The sequence below is a fragment of the Callorhinus ursinus genome, unplaced genomic scaffold (genome assembly GCF_003265705.2).
Source record: "Callorhinus ursinus isolate GAN/ISIS: 27379988/994484 unplaced genomic scaffold, GSC_fseal_2.0 scaffold5, whole genome shotgun sequence".
Classification (NCBI taxonomy): Eukaryota; Metazoa; Chordata; class Mammalia; order Carnivora; family Otariidae; genus Callorhinus; species Callorhinus ursinus.
The window spans coordinates 78940116-78955951 of NW_027397067.1; the positions used below are offsets into that span (position 1 = coordinate 78940116).

At 55.0% G+C, this 15836-nt stretch overlaps 1 protein-coding gene across 2 annotated transcripts in view; it reads right to left on the bottom strand.

The window, feature by feature from the left end:
• Window positions 1–15836, bottom strand: part of COL22A1 (collagen type XXII alpha 1 chain) — a 246303-nt gene that overhangs the window by 190280 nt on the left and 40187 nt on the right. For both annotated transcript variants that reach the window (XM_073893246.1, XM_073893247.1), the window contains exon 4: window positions 7105–7179. In XM_073893246.1, coding sequence (XP_073749347.1) covers window positions 7105–7179 — 75 coding nt within the window. The remainder of the gene's footprint in view (window positions 1–7104; window positions 7180–15836) is intronic.

Below are 15836 nucleotides of genomic sequence, written 5' to 3' on the forward strand. Positions count from 1 at the left end.
CGCATCCCAATCCACATCCCTACAAAACGGCCGGGACTTGAGTCCCACAGGCCGGGACACCCAGTTCTCAGGGGAACCCAAGCACGGCGCTCGACCCGAGGCTGACAAGTGTGATGTACTGGCCCAAACTGTGTCCCCCAGGCGATGAGAAAGCTCAGGCAGGTTTGAGGGAAACCACCAGAGGGCAAGCATGGGGGCTCACTCGTTTCTGCATCCCCAGGGCTCACACGACTCTTGGCCCTGGCGACGCCTAACCCATGAGACTTTGGGAAGATTCTTGGGATCTCTAACTTTCTAAGGCACTGTCATGCAGGGAAGAGTTGAGCTGGCAGGGCTCACGGTATGATGATGAAGACATCCCACTAAACTTTGCTCTAAAAGGTCATTTATTCATTCAACACATTCTAGAGAGTCTCTCTGCTACTCCAAGCCCCGTGTAAGAAATAGCAGGGACAGAAAAGGTTTAGCACTGACTGAGGGTTTGAGTGGGAGAATGGACGGGCCTAGGCTGTGCTCCTGACCACAAGGTCTTTGCAGTGTGACCTTAAGCAGGTTGCCTAACATCTCTGAGCACCAGTCTCTTCATCTGTAAAAAGGGGGTTGTTTCAGTATATACCTCGTAGGATTGTGGTAAACCTTGAATGATAGGATACAAAGCTCTTCATATAGCATGTAACGTACAGGAACCCACCGAATAGTTTTCATATTGATTATTTTCCCATTATAATGATTACAGCCTCTTCCACCACTAAGTTTTGCCCACAGATGCCCTTTATTCATTTGATGCATGTTTTTGAGAGCCTGCTCCGAGCCAAGCATGTGTGAGCACAGCACTTCAAGCAGGAGGAGAGACGAAATCCCGGTTCTGGGGAACTGGTGCCCTCGTGGGGGACCAGAAATAAGCAAACATACAGCAGGAAGATAAGGGGCAATTGCAGGCAGTGAAGCACAACAAAGCAGGCCTGGGACTACACGCGAACAGAGGCCGTGCCCGGCCCAGAGCAGAGCCTGCCACAGTCCAGGAGGGTTGCACGCGCAGTGAGGCTCTGCCAGGCTGGAGCTCTGAGTGACTTTTTGGAGTTTCCAGCCCCTCACCATGCTTCGCTCATTCCATTCTGGAAAATGACTAAGAGTTGCCATTATGTCATTTTAAATAGCATTTCACACCCTGGCTAATTAATGAAATTCATGATATAATATTAAATGACGTTTAGTCCTTAAGATAGAAAACATGAACCCAAAAGCTTCCTCATGGGTGAAAAACGTACACCTTTAAGCTTCCTCACGTGCCCTAGGCGAATGATCCAGCCCCTCCAGAGATGGGGGTTTCCTCCAAGGGGCGGGCGCTCCACATCCCCCCCGACATCAACCATGTGGTATGGGCCATGGAGGGGTCAGCAGGCCTGAGCAGGGCACAGGCTGAGCAAGGCCACGCCCCTTGGCTGACATGCTCAGGGAGCTGAGCACGCCACCCCATCCCGTCCGCAGAACCAGGCCCGGCCCATTGCACAAACTCATGCAACTATTCTTCCAGCCAACTTCAGGCTGGTGCATGCCTTTTACCCTAGAAAGACTGTGTAAAAGAGAGAGCACCCAGGACCTAGAAGGCCAAATACTTACAGGTCAAGTCCCACTTAGGTCATGAGGGTAGGGCCCTTATGGATGGTATCACTGCTCTTATAAAAGAGACCCCAAGACCTCCCTTGCCCTTCTGCCATCTGAAGACAGTAAGAAGAAGGACATCAACAAACCAGAAAGCAGGCCCTCACCAGACATGGCATCTGCAGGTGCCTTGGTCTTGGACTTCCCAGCCCCCAGACCATAAGAGATAAATTCCTGTTGCTTATAAGCCACTCAGTCCATGGAATTTCTGTTATACTGGCCAAAGGACAAAGACACTGAGTGACTTTGAAGAAGACGTCTGATTTCTTGAGTCTGTTTCCTTTACTGCGAAGGTAGAAGGAATAATCCCTTGTGAGGCTGTCGGGACAGTACAGTGAGGTGAGCTGAGAGAGCACGTGCAGGGAAGACGGCCCCGGGCAGCTGCTCTATCCCTCCCACCAGCCCTTGCTGGGGACCACAAAGGGACCTCTTTGACCCACATCCTCTGTGAAATCCCGTCACGGGAGGCTCATACCCTGGCCATAGCTCCGCCACTCCCCCCAGAGCCCCACCGCTATCACTTGGTAGTAGAGGACCAGGTATGTGGCAAGAAGCAGCCACCTCCTCACTCAGGGAGGGGTCTCAGGGAGCCCCTCCCCCCAGGTAGCAGGTCGGGGGCACAAGATATGGGGAGACACCTGCTATAGAACAAGGAGAGAAGCCCTCTCCTTTCAACTCCCCCTCGGCACTTCTGTTGGCCTGGCCACAGCCCCCTTGAGCAGGGACTGGGTCCTGTGGTTTGAGCATCACCTGGGGACAGAAAGCATCAGGTGCCCCTGCAGCTCTGGCTCAACACCTCAGAGAGCCCAGCGGGCCCAGCTAGGGGCAGCTGGTAGAACTGACCAGGCCCCAGGTGAGACCTTCTGAAGATCCACAGGGCTGCCATACATGCTGGGGCCCTGTCCCTGGACATGGCCTGGCAGTGCTGGGAAGTTCCCAGCAGTGGGGGGTGGGAGCTAGGAATGGGGAGACTGGCCGAGAAGGTCCTGGAGGTTCCACGGAATGGACACCAAGTGGTAAGGTGTGTAGAGCCTGTTTGGGCTCAGATTCTGTTCCAGGCAGACAGTCTGTCCCGGGTCAAAAAGCTGGCCCAGCACTGGCCACGCACATAGGTGGCATCCTTGTGCATCCTCTACCAAGGAGGCGGGGATAATGGCCCAACTCGCAGGCTGCCACCTTGAGGACTGGGCACACTCTTGCAGGCAGGGCTGCACTGAGCAGGTGCACTTGTCCTGGGCATCTCCTGCGGCTGGGCACTGGTGGGCCCCTATGGGCTCTCCCATTTGTGACACTCTCTGACTCTCCTGCCTGCCTCCTGTAGGGGAGGGGGTGAGGTTGGAGGGGTGCAGGTTGTTGCTCAAGAGAAGCTGCCCCCAGGTAAGTTAAGGGAGAGGAGAGCATCTGAGTCAGCACCCCGGGCCCCATCCCTGTCCTTAGCCTGCAGCTCCACAACGCAGGCGCAACTACCACGGCCCTCACAGCTCCCTCCTCCTCCGTACGGAGGGTAGGGTGGCCACCGTGGGCAGGTCCATCCGAGGCCTCGCATGGACGTCCAGCCCTGGAGGCTCCCATGGAGTGGCAGCTCTTACTCAGAAAGTGAGTTCACAATCCGGTGGACATGTGCCCGATGCCTTCCCCTTGACAAGTGAGCAGTGAGAACAGCAAAGGGGGCCTGCTCCTCCACTTCTCACCTCTGTCCACTGTCACTAGACACTGCCACCTTGAGCTCGGTTTCCCTTATGCAGTTATACGTGGGAGAATTCCTTTTTTAAGTTTTAAAAAAGCAAACATATGCTCTGCTTCCTGGTTCCATTTTTATTGCTTTCAATGAATAAAAACAACGACTACAAAGACTTAAACACAACAAAACTTTGAACAACAAGCAATTAACTAGGTGGCAACAAAGGGCACGGAGAGAAAAGATTAATTGCTTGCAGGAAATAAAAGGCTGGGAGGGAAGATGAAAAATGCTCCCGAGGTAAATGGGCTCTGAGGCAAGGCACCAGGAAATAAGGAAGCAATTGTTCAGTGCGGGAATTGCGAGGATGTACTTCCCCAAAATCACAGAGTCAGCTGAAACACGTGGCATCAGGGACACTGTTAGCCATGGCCCTGAGTCCGCTGACTGCACCTGTTCCACGCCGGCGCCCACTGGGCACTCTCCCCCACCATCTCCCCGGGACAGAGCTTTGCTGGGCTCTCCAGGCACGATGCTTCTCCCGGGTCTTTAGTGGGTCTGGCAAAGGCTAAGTCCCTTATCTAGGGGACTGCTTCCCTCATCGGATGGTGAGCAGTTTGATCTCATTCATGTTTCCAGCCCCGAAGAAGCCAGGAACCTTGGTTGTTCACGGCACAGTTTGTAGAAAGAGGGAAGGAGAGACAGCTTGGATCCCAATAACAAACAGACAAAAATCCCAGCCCCACAAAAGTTTAGTGTCTAGGGAGAAACAGACACAAATGCAGTGTTAGCATTGTGGCTGAATGATGGGGGGGCGGTGACAGGGCTTGTATGGGAGCACAGGGAATATCTCCCTCGTCCAGCTGAGGAGCGAGCAGGGAGGCCTCCCGGAGGAGGCAAGGCCTGGCCCAGAGTTGAAGAACAAATAAAAGGTGGGCAAACAGAGGAGGAAGAAAGGGCATCCAAGGTAGTTGGATGTGCACAGGTCACTGGGCTCGAGTCAGCTAGGTTCCTTCTGAGAATCTTGGCTATTCTGGGATGTCAAGAGCCACGGTCAGGGGAACCCTGGCTGGGACTGGGGTGGGCGGGGGCAGATCCGGCTGGGTTCTGTCGGCCACACAGCGAAGTCTGAGTGTCCTTCTGCAGGCAATGGGGAACCATTGGAAGGGCTTCAGAGCAAGAAAGAAACGCAGTCCTGTTTCTATTTTGAAGGTCAATCTGGCAGCAGGGAGGCAGGACAGGGAGACCAGGGAGGCTGGACTTGCTAAGGCAGGATGGGACGGGGAGAAGGTAGAGGAGGCCTCGGGCCAGGGCCCACTTGACAGGTGCAAGCGGTGTGCCTCAGCGAGTATCTGGACGCAGGAGCCCAGGTAGGAGGAGAAAACAAAATCCAGAATGTCTGTGGCCATGTTTCAGAGCTGCTCAGAGCCTAGCGTGTTCCCCAGCGCCAAACCGATAACCTCCCAGAGAGGTGTGTAATACCTGCCGTCACTAAAACTCCCAGGACACTCGGTCATGAGCACTGACAGCGATCCTCAGAAACAGGGCGCACGGTTATGCAGGCGGCGAACCTGAGCCTCGGAGGTGTTGGGAGGCTGGCAGCAGCGGCGCCAGGTTAAGACCTATGCCTCCAAACCCCCTGCTCTCTTCCCTTCCCGGCTGTTCTGGCCTGGGAAGCACTAAAACCTCCTGAAGTCATTGGAGGGAATGCCTGGAAATGAGGCTTTTGGCAACCCCATTTTTCCCAGAGTATAAAAGTGATTCCAATTACCCAATTGCATTTAAATTGGCAAGTCTGAGACTCTATCTCTCCGTAACCCCCTCCCCCTCCAGCTTCCACACGGCTGGGGCTTTTTTCTGGGCTGGTGATAATTAAAGGAGAGGACAGATCCCGCAGGTTCTCCGTGAGCTCGGCGCCGCACAAACAGGGCATCTGTGCCACGTGATGGATGCCTGCCTGGCCCTGTGATTATTTCCTGGGAGCCTCAGAGCCCACAGAGGGGAGGGGAGATTTCAGGGCTCCACAGGCTACAGACAGACACACCGATTCCTAATAGAGGAATCTGATCCCCTCTATTTATCACCAGACAGCCTGTCAGCAGGACCCTCCTCCTGGAGCAGAGGCGGAAGAATTCATGCACAGCTCTGCAACTTGCCAGAAACTCAGGCAATTTACTGCATGTGCCTGTGCCTCAGTTTCCCCAACTATAAAATACAGACTTGTGCCTCTCATACCTCATCCGGGTTGAATGAGAGCACACGGGCACAACACTCGGCACACCGTAGGTGCTCAGTGTCGATTCTCACCATTTTGGGTATGAATGTCACTCTTGTCATCTCTGTTGCCTTCTGTGGATACACACACACCACCAGATAACGAGACGCTGCTCTGAGGGATTTGCTGCTTACAGAGTCAACTATGGACCATGCAGCAAGCAGGAATTTGCTTTGCAGAGTGACTTCAGTGGAAGCTGTGCTTAGCTGGGGATTGCCGAGGCAGAGAGTGGGAGCAATGATGTCACACTGCCCAGAAGCTTTCCCGGGCTGACAGAGAACCCCTGCGAGTACGAGGTCCTCACGGAGCACCAACCACACAAACCAGGTGCTCCACCAGGAGAAGAGACACAACTAACTCCGCCTTCTTTTGGGTCCCTCCAGAAGCGCTGACCTGGGAGGGGCTTGATGGGGCACTGAGGGTTGGGGACAGGCAGGAAAAGCAGTTACAAAGCGTGTGGCACTCAGCCAGCCGCCCCAGCAGGTGACTGCAGCTGGAAACCACTGGGAAATGCCAGGGAAGGGGTCAAATGTAGAATTCGGAATAATCCCCCCCAAAAGGGCAGCAGAACCAGGGTGTTTCTTTACCCAAGAAACGGCCGGAGGGCTGAGTCAGTCCTGAGGACACATTTCACCTGCTGTGCGAGCAGGTGGGGCAGCCTTCTACCATTCTAGAAACATCCCTCAAGCATAAACATGCAGATGCAGGCATCTTCTTGTGGGCCGGGACACCCTGACACGGCAGCAGACCGGGACGGCATCCCCCAGACAGTGCCTGCAAAGCACCTGCTCCTGACACCCCCTGGCTCCATGTTGAGGATGCAGACCCCCCTCCGGCGCTACACATGGAGGGGCCCCTGGCCCCTCAGGCAGTGGGCAGGAGCAGGGCTGGTGTCCTGGAGGCAGAGGAAGCTCCCCTGAGATTTGCAGGGGCAGGAGGTAGGCCACGGGGAGGAGCAAACCCTACTCCACACTCATGGCTCTCAGGAGGGTGGGAAGCCCCCTCAGCCACTGCCAGCTACCTGTCTACCCCATCATGCAGGGACAGGCTCTGTGGGGTTTATTTCTACTGCGGGGTTTGCAGCCAAGCGTCTCTGCTCTCTCTCTCTCTCTCTCTCTCTCTCTCTCTCTCTCTCTCATCATTCCGTCTTGTATTTATAGCTCTGATTCACGCTCTCACCCTGAATGCATTGATTTCTCCACTCATTTGCTCACTCCACCGATCATTCGCTTACTCATCCCCCAACTCATTTGTTCTGATGTGTTATTTAGAGACTCCCATAGGGTCACTGCCAACTCCCAGATGGAAATTCTACTGCTGTTCACAGTTTGGCAGCTCGTGGATGGGGGCTGCCGCCCTCACAGCTCCAGCCGTTCCATTAGACTTCGGTGAACACATCAGGGAGGCCAGCCCTGCGTCAGGGAGGGCCGAGCTCAGACCCAGCAAACAGCGCAGCCGAGCAAGCCAGCGGCTGCCCCCTCTCTCTCACCTGTGATTTCCTTGGTTTCACCGTTGGTGTGCTTAAAGCGGTCTCCTTCCACTCGGACGCTGGGGCACAGCACGTCTGAGGAAGGCAAGAGAAAACAGGGAGATGGATGAGCAAATGTGACCCACGGTCCCTCTGTGGGATATGACAGCACCCAGAGCACCCCCAGCTCCGGGCACGCAGCACCCAGGGCCCCCAGATCCCTGCACACAGCACCCAGAGTGCCCCCAGCTCCCGGCACCCAGAGCGCCCCCAGCTCCGGGCACGCAGCACCCAGAACGCCCCCAGCTCCCGGCACGCAGCACCCAGAACGCCCCCAGCTCCCGGCACGCAGAACCCAGAAGGCCCCCAGCTCCCGGCACGCAAAACCCAGAATGCCCCCAGCTCCCGGCACGCAGCACCCAGGGCCCCCAGCTCCCCACACGCAGCACCCAGAGTGCCCCCAGCTCCTGGCATGCAGGAGGCGGTGCACACTATGGACTGGTTCATTTACACGGGTACTTGCTGAGCACCTACTCTGCAAATACTGTGCTCTGTCCTGTGGGTGACACGCCAACAAGGCAGTGTCCCTACTCACAGGGAGCACACAGTCTCACCCTTTAGAGGGAGTCAGACACCCAAACTGACACGGTCAGCACAGTGTAGTAAGTGACAGAGAGGGCGCGGTTGCTGGGGGATTTGGGACACAGGTCTGACACCTCGCCAGGGCTTGGGGAGGTCAGGGAAGCTTTCCTGAGAAGGTGATGCTTGAGGTTTTCTTAAGGGAACAGTGAAGACCTAGCTAGACTGACAAAAGAACAAGAGGGGTCACGGGCAAAGGGAACCTCATTTAGAAAGGCATGAACATACGCATCAAGATTCTGAGTTCACAGGTGTCAGTGAAACGGGAAACATGTGCCGGGGGGCCCCCCGACAAAGGTGTCTCTTATGCTTATGCCCACTCTAAGGAGCTTCAAGTACAATTCCAGAAGCAAAGCTGCTTGACTATACAAAGACAATAGAGTAAGTCTTACAGCAAGACAAATACTTCATTATAGAATAGTACATTGTCTTAACGTCTTCACGATTCCTCACTTAAGAAAAAAGTTGGAAGCAAAAGAGACGCTTCCAGTTGCCCCCAAAATCCCAGAAAAACACCAACTTGGAATTTTAAAGTCCTCAGTCCAAGTGTCGACTCCCTGATGGACCAGCTTGCTGTCTTGGCCAAGTCTGTAAACCTGTCTTGGTGTGAGTGTCTCTGGCGGGGAGACCTTACAGAGCACACACGGGCCACGAGGCTGCCTGGGGGCTGAGCAAGCTCAAATTCATAAGGGGCTGCAATAAGGCAGGGTGGTCCTCCAATTCAGCGCCTGAAGCAACTTGCTTACCTTAGCGGAGACCTTCCTCTGTGAGGGTCACTATCACAACCCCCCCCCCTTATTAGATAGTTCTATTATCTGTCCCACGTGCAATGACCTGTTTTCACATTCAGGGCACAAGGGTCTCAGTGAGGGGCCGGTTCGGGGCCCCTTTACCAATCAGCAGGGAGGGGAAAGGATGAGATCTTCCCTGGTGCGGAGGTACTTTTCATGTTTATCCTAAAAGGCACCATGAGGTCTGCCAAGCCCCATGCAAGGGGTTATTTTGGAAACAGCACCAAGCTGTCTGTCTAGGACCAAATATGCAAGAGGATGCAGGCACCTCGCAATATTTAGACAGCCCCACCCAGACAGCGGCAGCTGTGGGCTGACCACCATTTGCTCTAGCCTTGGAAGGCTGCCAGAGAAGACTGGCTGTGGATCATGCATTGACTCAGAAGGTTCTATCCTTGATGACGAGCCAACCTCTGGAGACTGATGGCTGGAGCTCAGGGCACAGGCAGGGCCACGGGGCCTTGTCTCCGAAAATACCCTGAGGTTGTGACCTGATTCCCAAACCCAGATGGGCAAGGACAGTCCAAAGACCGTGAACACAGATAAGATGGAGCTTCTTTGCAAAGACATTAGAACTTGCCCAAACTGCGTTAAGGAATCATTCCCTGAACAACCTGCCAATCACCTGGTGGGGCCATCACTAACCTTTATACATCCAAGAGGCTCAAGGGGCAATTTATTTTATTTTTTTTTTAAGATTTTATTTATTTATTTATTTGACAGAGAGAGACAGAGAAGGAACATAAGCAGGGGGAGTAGGAGAGGGAGAAGCAGGCTTCCCGCAGGGCAGGGAGCCCGACGTGGGGCTGGATCCCAGGACCCTGGGATCATGACCGGAGCTGAAGGCAGATGCTTAACGACTGAGCCGCCCAGGCGCCCTAAAGTGCAATTTATAGCCAACTTAGTATCAAGTCAGGACAGATGGTTCCTAAAATACCCACTCCAGCCAGGCTTCGCAGGGGAGGGATGCCGGGGCCCTGTGGGTTCACCTGCTTGGCAGGGAAGTAGGGTTAGCATCCAAAGGCCCGCTTAGCCTAAAACTGTATCTGTTTGGCCAAGATATTTCCACATCTTAGGTAATGATCTATTTATTTCCACATTAACTCATTTATTTAAACTAAAATACCTGAGAATTCCAGATACGTTCTAGGCACACAGCTAGTTCTAGGGACACTAGAATTGGGATAAAAGACAAGTCCCCGGGCGCCTGGGGGGCTCAGTCAGTGAAGCGTCTGCCTTCGGCTCGATCATGATCCCGGGGTCCTGGGACTGAGCCCCGCATCGGGCTCCCTGCTCAGCAGGGAGCGTGCTTCTCCCTCTGCCCGCCGCTCCCCCTGCTTGTGCTCTCTCTCCCCCTCTCTCTAACAAATAAATAAATAAAATTAAAAAAAAAAAAAGACAAGTCACCTTCCCCGCCTTCAGGGCACTGGTGGGCTGACTGTGGCGACAGACCTGAGACCTGGAAGCACAAGAAAGTGTCACAGCTGCCGTGACATCACTGTGTCTCCTTGCTTTGTAGGCTCCCCCCTCAGCCTCTGAGACTGCCCACCTCACCCCAGGGCTTGTTCTCAATCACAGAGCCCCAGCACCCCGCCCCATGTCCCAGAGCTGATGGCACCACCTGGAAGTCACCGACTGGTGTCTGTCTCCCCAGAAAGTGCGAGCCTGCAGCCCCAGGCAGCTCCCCGCTCAGCTCCGTAGCGCCACTGTCTTCTCAGCCCCAGGCACGGACAGGCCCCAAGTTCACACGGACCAGAAATGACCAGTGACACCTGAGCCAAGAAGTCAGCCCTGACTGGCCTTCCAGGCATGGGCTCCATCGAGACGTGGATGAGCCGTGAGATGCCACAGGACGGGGCTCCTGCACGGAGGTGGGACAGACCCCACTGGCTGTCAGTGCTACTTCTTCCCTGCTAAAAGAATGCCCCTCGCCTCAGAATGGCAGAGTTTTCAGCCCAGGGAGAAGAACTGTGGCGGGCCGGTCTTGGCTAATGGAGGTTATACTGTCCCCCACCTTTCTAGCCTCCCTCACTGCCAGGGACACACGCGTGACCCAGTTCTGGGCAAGAAAATGAGTAACAGAGTTTGCTGTGGTTGGCCGAGGGGTGGTTTCTTAAAAAGCTTTTGCTTTTCCTGATGAAATGGCACAGAGAGGTGGATGGGGCTGCCGAATCCACATTCCCTTCCTTCTCCTTAGACCGCAGGGACATAACGTCCGCAGGACTGCCAAGGACAACTTAGGAGACAGGGACTCCACTCCAGCAGCCCGAGCCTGGGTGAAAAGGGTAAGAAAAACACACTTCTGTTTGCCTCAGCCACTGCACTTGTTTTTGTTTGGTTTGTCTTTGTTTTTAATTTGCCACGGAGTGTATTCCAAACCTGCACGTGTTCCCTTTCTGGGAGCAGCACTGATGAGCCAGGATCCAGGACTGGAAAGCTGCTCTCTTTCCAGCTGCCTGAGCACAACTCAAGACAGTGGTGAGGACCAGCACGTTACTTTCCTGGTAAAGGAGCCATGGACGGACTGGGGTGTCTTCACCATCCCAGGAAAGACGGGTTTACCCGGTAATCATTCAGGATCGACATGAGAAGCAGCTCTGGGATTAGGGATGGGATGAGTTCTCAGGAATGGAAATGTGTACCTAGTTCTTGCGTGAGTTGGTCAATGTTCCTTTTAGAAAGGGTAGGAACACACGAAGGACATGGCTGACCACAAAGACCTGCTCTCTTGGAGCTGACTTACTGTCACTCACTGACATCCGTTCTCCCTCAGTCTTTGGGCAGGTGGATCCTCCGCGACTTCTAGGGAGGAAAGAGATCTCTCTGCCCACAGGACCAGTTCTGTTTCACCAGAAGCTTTCAAGAGAGCCCAGCTACTGACGGATCAGAGCTGCTCCAAGGGAAAAAAAAAAACCCGCAGGAATTCACTGCAGTTTCTGGAAAAACACTTCAATCGTCCTCAGTTTACCAAATGGCAGAAGGGGAAAGTATGCTTGCCCAGGATGCCCTCTGGCTTTTTGCTGACACATCCACACTTCTATCTAGAAAACACAGAGCCATGGCATCCCCTGGTGTCTTCATTTGGGAAAAGAGAGTGCTGGCAATTACTGAGCACCTACTGTGTGCCAATCTCCCAGCCGGGGATTTTACCTGCAACCACCATTCCAGTAAGTCGCTTTCTTCTTCCCATTACGCAGATGCAGAAACGGATGCCACAAGGTTAAGAAACTCACCAGGATGGGAGGAGTACCTGGATTTGAATAAAGGTCTACATGTATCTAGAGTCTGGGAGAAGACATGGTAGCCCTGGTCTAGGGAATCAGCAGGACCATCGGAGAAAGGGGCAGAGCCGGCGGACTGCAGGCCACGGACAGGAAGCGATCACTGCTCACCCAGCACCTCACAGCGGACGCCACTGAGTGCAACCGGCCATGGAGAAGATGGCGGTGTTCCAAGAGGGGCGGGGAAGACGTGGAGGAGGGAGGACATGAATCAGACGCCAGCAGACACGCAGCCCCGCTTCTCCGCTGCTCCAAGGCCAGCCAGGAAGGCATCCTCACGGTCCCACTCTGGAGAGCCAGCAGACACTGAGGCAGGCCCCGGCTGATATGAATGGTCCCAACAGCAATGCCAGTGGCTGCCGGGGACTGAGGGCCCCCACGGCCAGCTCTGTGCTGGGTATGCAATATAGACTGTCTCCACTCTGCTGGGGATGGCGGCATCTCTGTGATCAGCAGACACGGGTATGCCTGCTCTGCACCAAGACGCTGTCCTAAGCACGGTGGACACATTGACACGTTTAATCGAGTCCTCCCTACAGCTTCAAGGGACAGGCGCTATTATTTACAGATGGGGAAAGAAAGGCCAAAGGAATTAGTAAATGGATCGACCAAGGCCACAGAGCTAGCAAATGGCAAAGTGAGCAGGACGGCTCTGGCATCGGGCTCCTGACCACGGTGCCACGCGGCCTCTCCGAAAGTCACCCACCCCAGTCACCCAGCCAATGGGGAGCCGAGTCTCTAAAGCCTGAACAGACGGACGGCCAGCTGTTTCTGCCTGAGGCAGCCCCTTCACCCCGGGAAGAGCTCAGACTTGTAAAGTCCTTGCTTTGCACCTATAGGATCCGGGTGCTCCCCAAGTTCTGCCCGCCGGGTCTGCTCGCTCGTGCCGGTTGACTCCAGGCTCCGAGCTGGGCACTGCGACCCCGGGGTGGACAGACAGCAAGGCGGGTACCAAGCCCAAACATGTCCCCATTCTCTCTCACAGAAGCTACTTAGCTATTCCAAGGCAGCCGGGGTGCTCCTCCCACTGTCCGGTCTTCTCCAGCGGAGCCCCCCAGCCTCCTGCTCTTCCCTCACCCAGACAGGCTCAAGGCTCCCCTGAGCCATGAGCACACAGGCCGGGGTCACAGCTCCCGCGGGCATGGCTGCGTGTCTGCCGCTGACTGGGGCACTGTTTGGCATCCTGTCTGGCCCGTTAGTACTATTCATCGTGCCCATTGTGCAGAGGAGAGAACTGAGGCTGGGCGAGCCAAGAGGACCCACTTAAATCATGCAGCTAGTTAGTGGTGGAGACAGGATTCAAGTCGGAGTGACTCCAGCGCTCTCTCGCTTGCTCCCACACACATACACATGCTCGGGCGTCCAGAAGAACATGGAATATTGAAATCGTGGTTACCTCTGGGAGGCAGAACTTAAAGTGATATCTTCATTTTTGCTTTTTTAAAGAGTTGAGCATGACTTATGAGTTATTTACTGTGATTATTATTTTTAAAAACAGGTCTGAGTCCTGCCCCAGGGTGCTTGTTGCTGAGGCAACCGGAGGCTCAGGGGGAGGAGGCAGGAAGGCCAGCCGGGGCAGGGTGGGTGGGTGGGTGGTGGCTGGTGGCCTTAAGCAAATGCTGTTTGCAGAGGTGAGCTCGGGAGTCCGGGAGGCCCTTTGGGCCTGCACCAGCTGACGGGCCTGGAGTGGCCTGGGCAGTGGCAGACGGCCTCACACCGGGGCCATCTCTCCTCTCCCAGCCCGAGCCCAGGCCTGCTCACTGGGGGGTAGGGTGAGGCTGGAACAGGGCCAGAGGGAGACCATGCTCTCCAAGGCTGATGGGGAAGATGGTCTGGGATTCTGCAGACCTCGCCTCTCTCGTGTCAGCTGCCCCCGTGTGTGCTTCCAGATCCGGAAATAGGGATATAAGTTTGTGGGGTTTTCCCCACCCAAGGTCATCCTGCAGCATAAATGGTATATATACTGAGTGGGAAGTTGGTGGCATGATGCCTGGCACCTAATTAGTGCTCATTCATTCATTCACTCATTCAGCCAGTGCATTTCTGCCAAGTGCCCGGCATCAACCTACCAGAATAAAGAGCAAGCGCAAACACGTGCCAACCCCTGGCCTCTCGGTGGTCACATGCTAGTGGAGGAAGCAGAGAGCAAACAGACAGACACAGAGAAGCGAGCTAGTCATCGGGTGTGGTCAGGAAGTACGCAGGTGGTATGCCCGGGCGCTGGCTGTGGGGACCAGGATGCACATCGGACACGCGGGTCTGGGAAGATCTCTTGGCTGAGTGACATCTGGGCTGAGAGCGGAGACAGGCACGAGCCAGCCACAGGAAAAGCAAGTAGGCAGATGGAGCACCAAGTGGCACAGAGCCCCGAGGGGGAAGGGGCTTGGCTCGCCCTGGGGCAGGGAAGGGGACCAAGCCCCGAGCTAAATGGAGTGAGGAGACAGAGGGGAGGGAGGGAAGACGCCAGCTCAGGGCAGCCTGGTAACCCAGGGCAGGGTTTGGAATTCAGGGCAAAGAAGAGATAGATGGCTCTGCCAGGGAGTCAGGAAGAGCAACTGAGACCAGGCAGAAGGCAATGGTAGTTACCGTGTGAGTGTGGCCATCCAAGGAGGGAGGGATTTCACAGGTCCCCCTGGGGTCCTCGGACCTCCTTTCCCTCCCAGGAATGTCCCGTGGGCTGAGCACCAGCAGGTGTCAGCAGAGGCCAAGAGGACCTCCTCTAGGAGGGGACAGGAGAAGACAGGTGCAGGGGGAACTCGGGAGGGCAGCAGAACCCTCGGCCAACACTCAGGTGCAACGTGGGTCCTGGCTACCTCGGCCCACCGGGCTCAGCCAAGCTGTGACCTTCAGCCGTGGGCATCTGAGATGCACCAAACCTACCTGCAAACTTCTTTTCCTTCATCCCGTGTCTAATGAATGTCTACTATGTACCTGGCACTGACCTGCTCTGGGATGTAATGGGCACAATGACCAGCTCTCTGTCCTCAGGGAGCTGCTATCCAGTGGACAAGATGGAAATTGGCCAAATAAGGCACTGACCTCTCCAGCAGGTGATTATAACCAGTGGGAAGCTCTGGGGTGAGGATGGGGGCAACACAGTGGGATCCAAGCTAACGGCTGGAGAGTCGTCTCCATTGAGACCTGAAGGGTGAGCCGGAGGGAAGGAGGTAGAAGCAGCAGGAGAGTGACCCACAGCAAGCTCATAAGACTCAGCAACCTGTCCCCCAGTAACAGAACTCATCATACGGGATGCAAAATCCAAACCCAGTTTCGTCTGACCCCTATAGCAGACCGCAAGACCATCATGGGTTAAATGATCCATCTGTAGAACAAGGGCTCTGGGGACCTCAAGAATCCCTTAAATGAGCAGAATCGGTGAGAATGTCACATGACAGATAGGGGCAGGGTCAGTAGCATGGTGTCTGGGGCCAGTGGTGGGCAGGGGCTAAGGCAGGACACTGTCAGGACCCTAAGACCCCTGTGTTCTGCTGGGAAGTTAATCATTAGGGAGCGGAGCAGGACATGAGCCAATGTTTCTGGAGTGTCTAGCACAGCAGGGATGTGATCACTGCCTGGATGCTAGGGAGGCCACAGGAACAGAAAGGGCAAAAGTCCCTGCCCTCCTGAAGCCCACAGTCCAGGGGATTTCACTCAAGTCTCTCAAAGGCTTTATGGGGGGCTGGCCACTCCCAGCATGCAGCTACGTGGGGGCTCGGAGCAGCTGCACAACCCATCCACGTCACCTTGCAGGGAGTGGCAGATAAAGGATACAAGCCCAGGCCTGGTGAAATGCACAACCCACACAACCTGCCCCAGCGCACCTTAAAGTCTGGCAGGGGAAGAGGAACATGGCAGGAAAGGTTAGCGGCTGAGTTGGGCTGCCAGGTGCAACGGAGAGAGGCACTTCTAGAATCAATATTCTTACAGCACACAGCCAGAGCTGAGGATCAGGAAGGAGCATGAAGGATGACCCTATGGTCCAGACCTCTCGTTTTACAGGGAAGGGATCTGATGCTACCAAAGGGAAATGCCTATGGTGCAG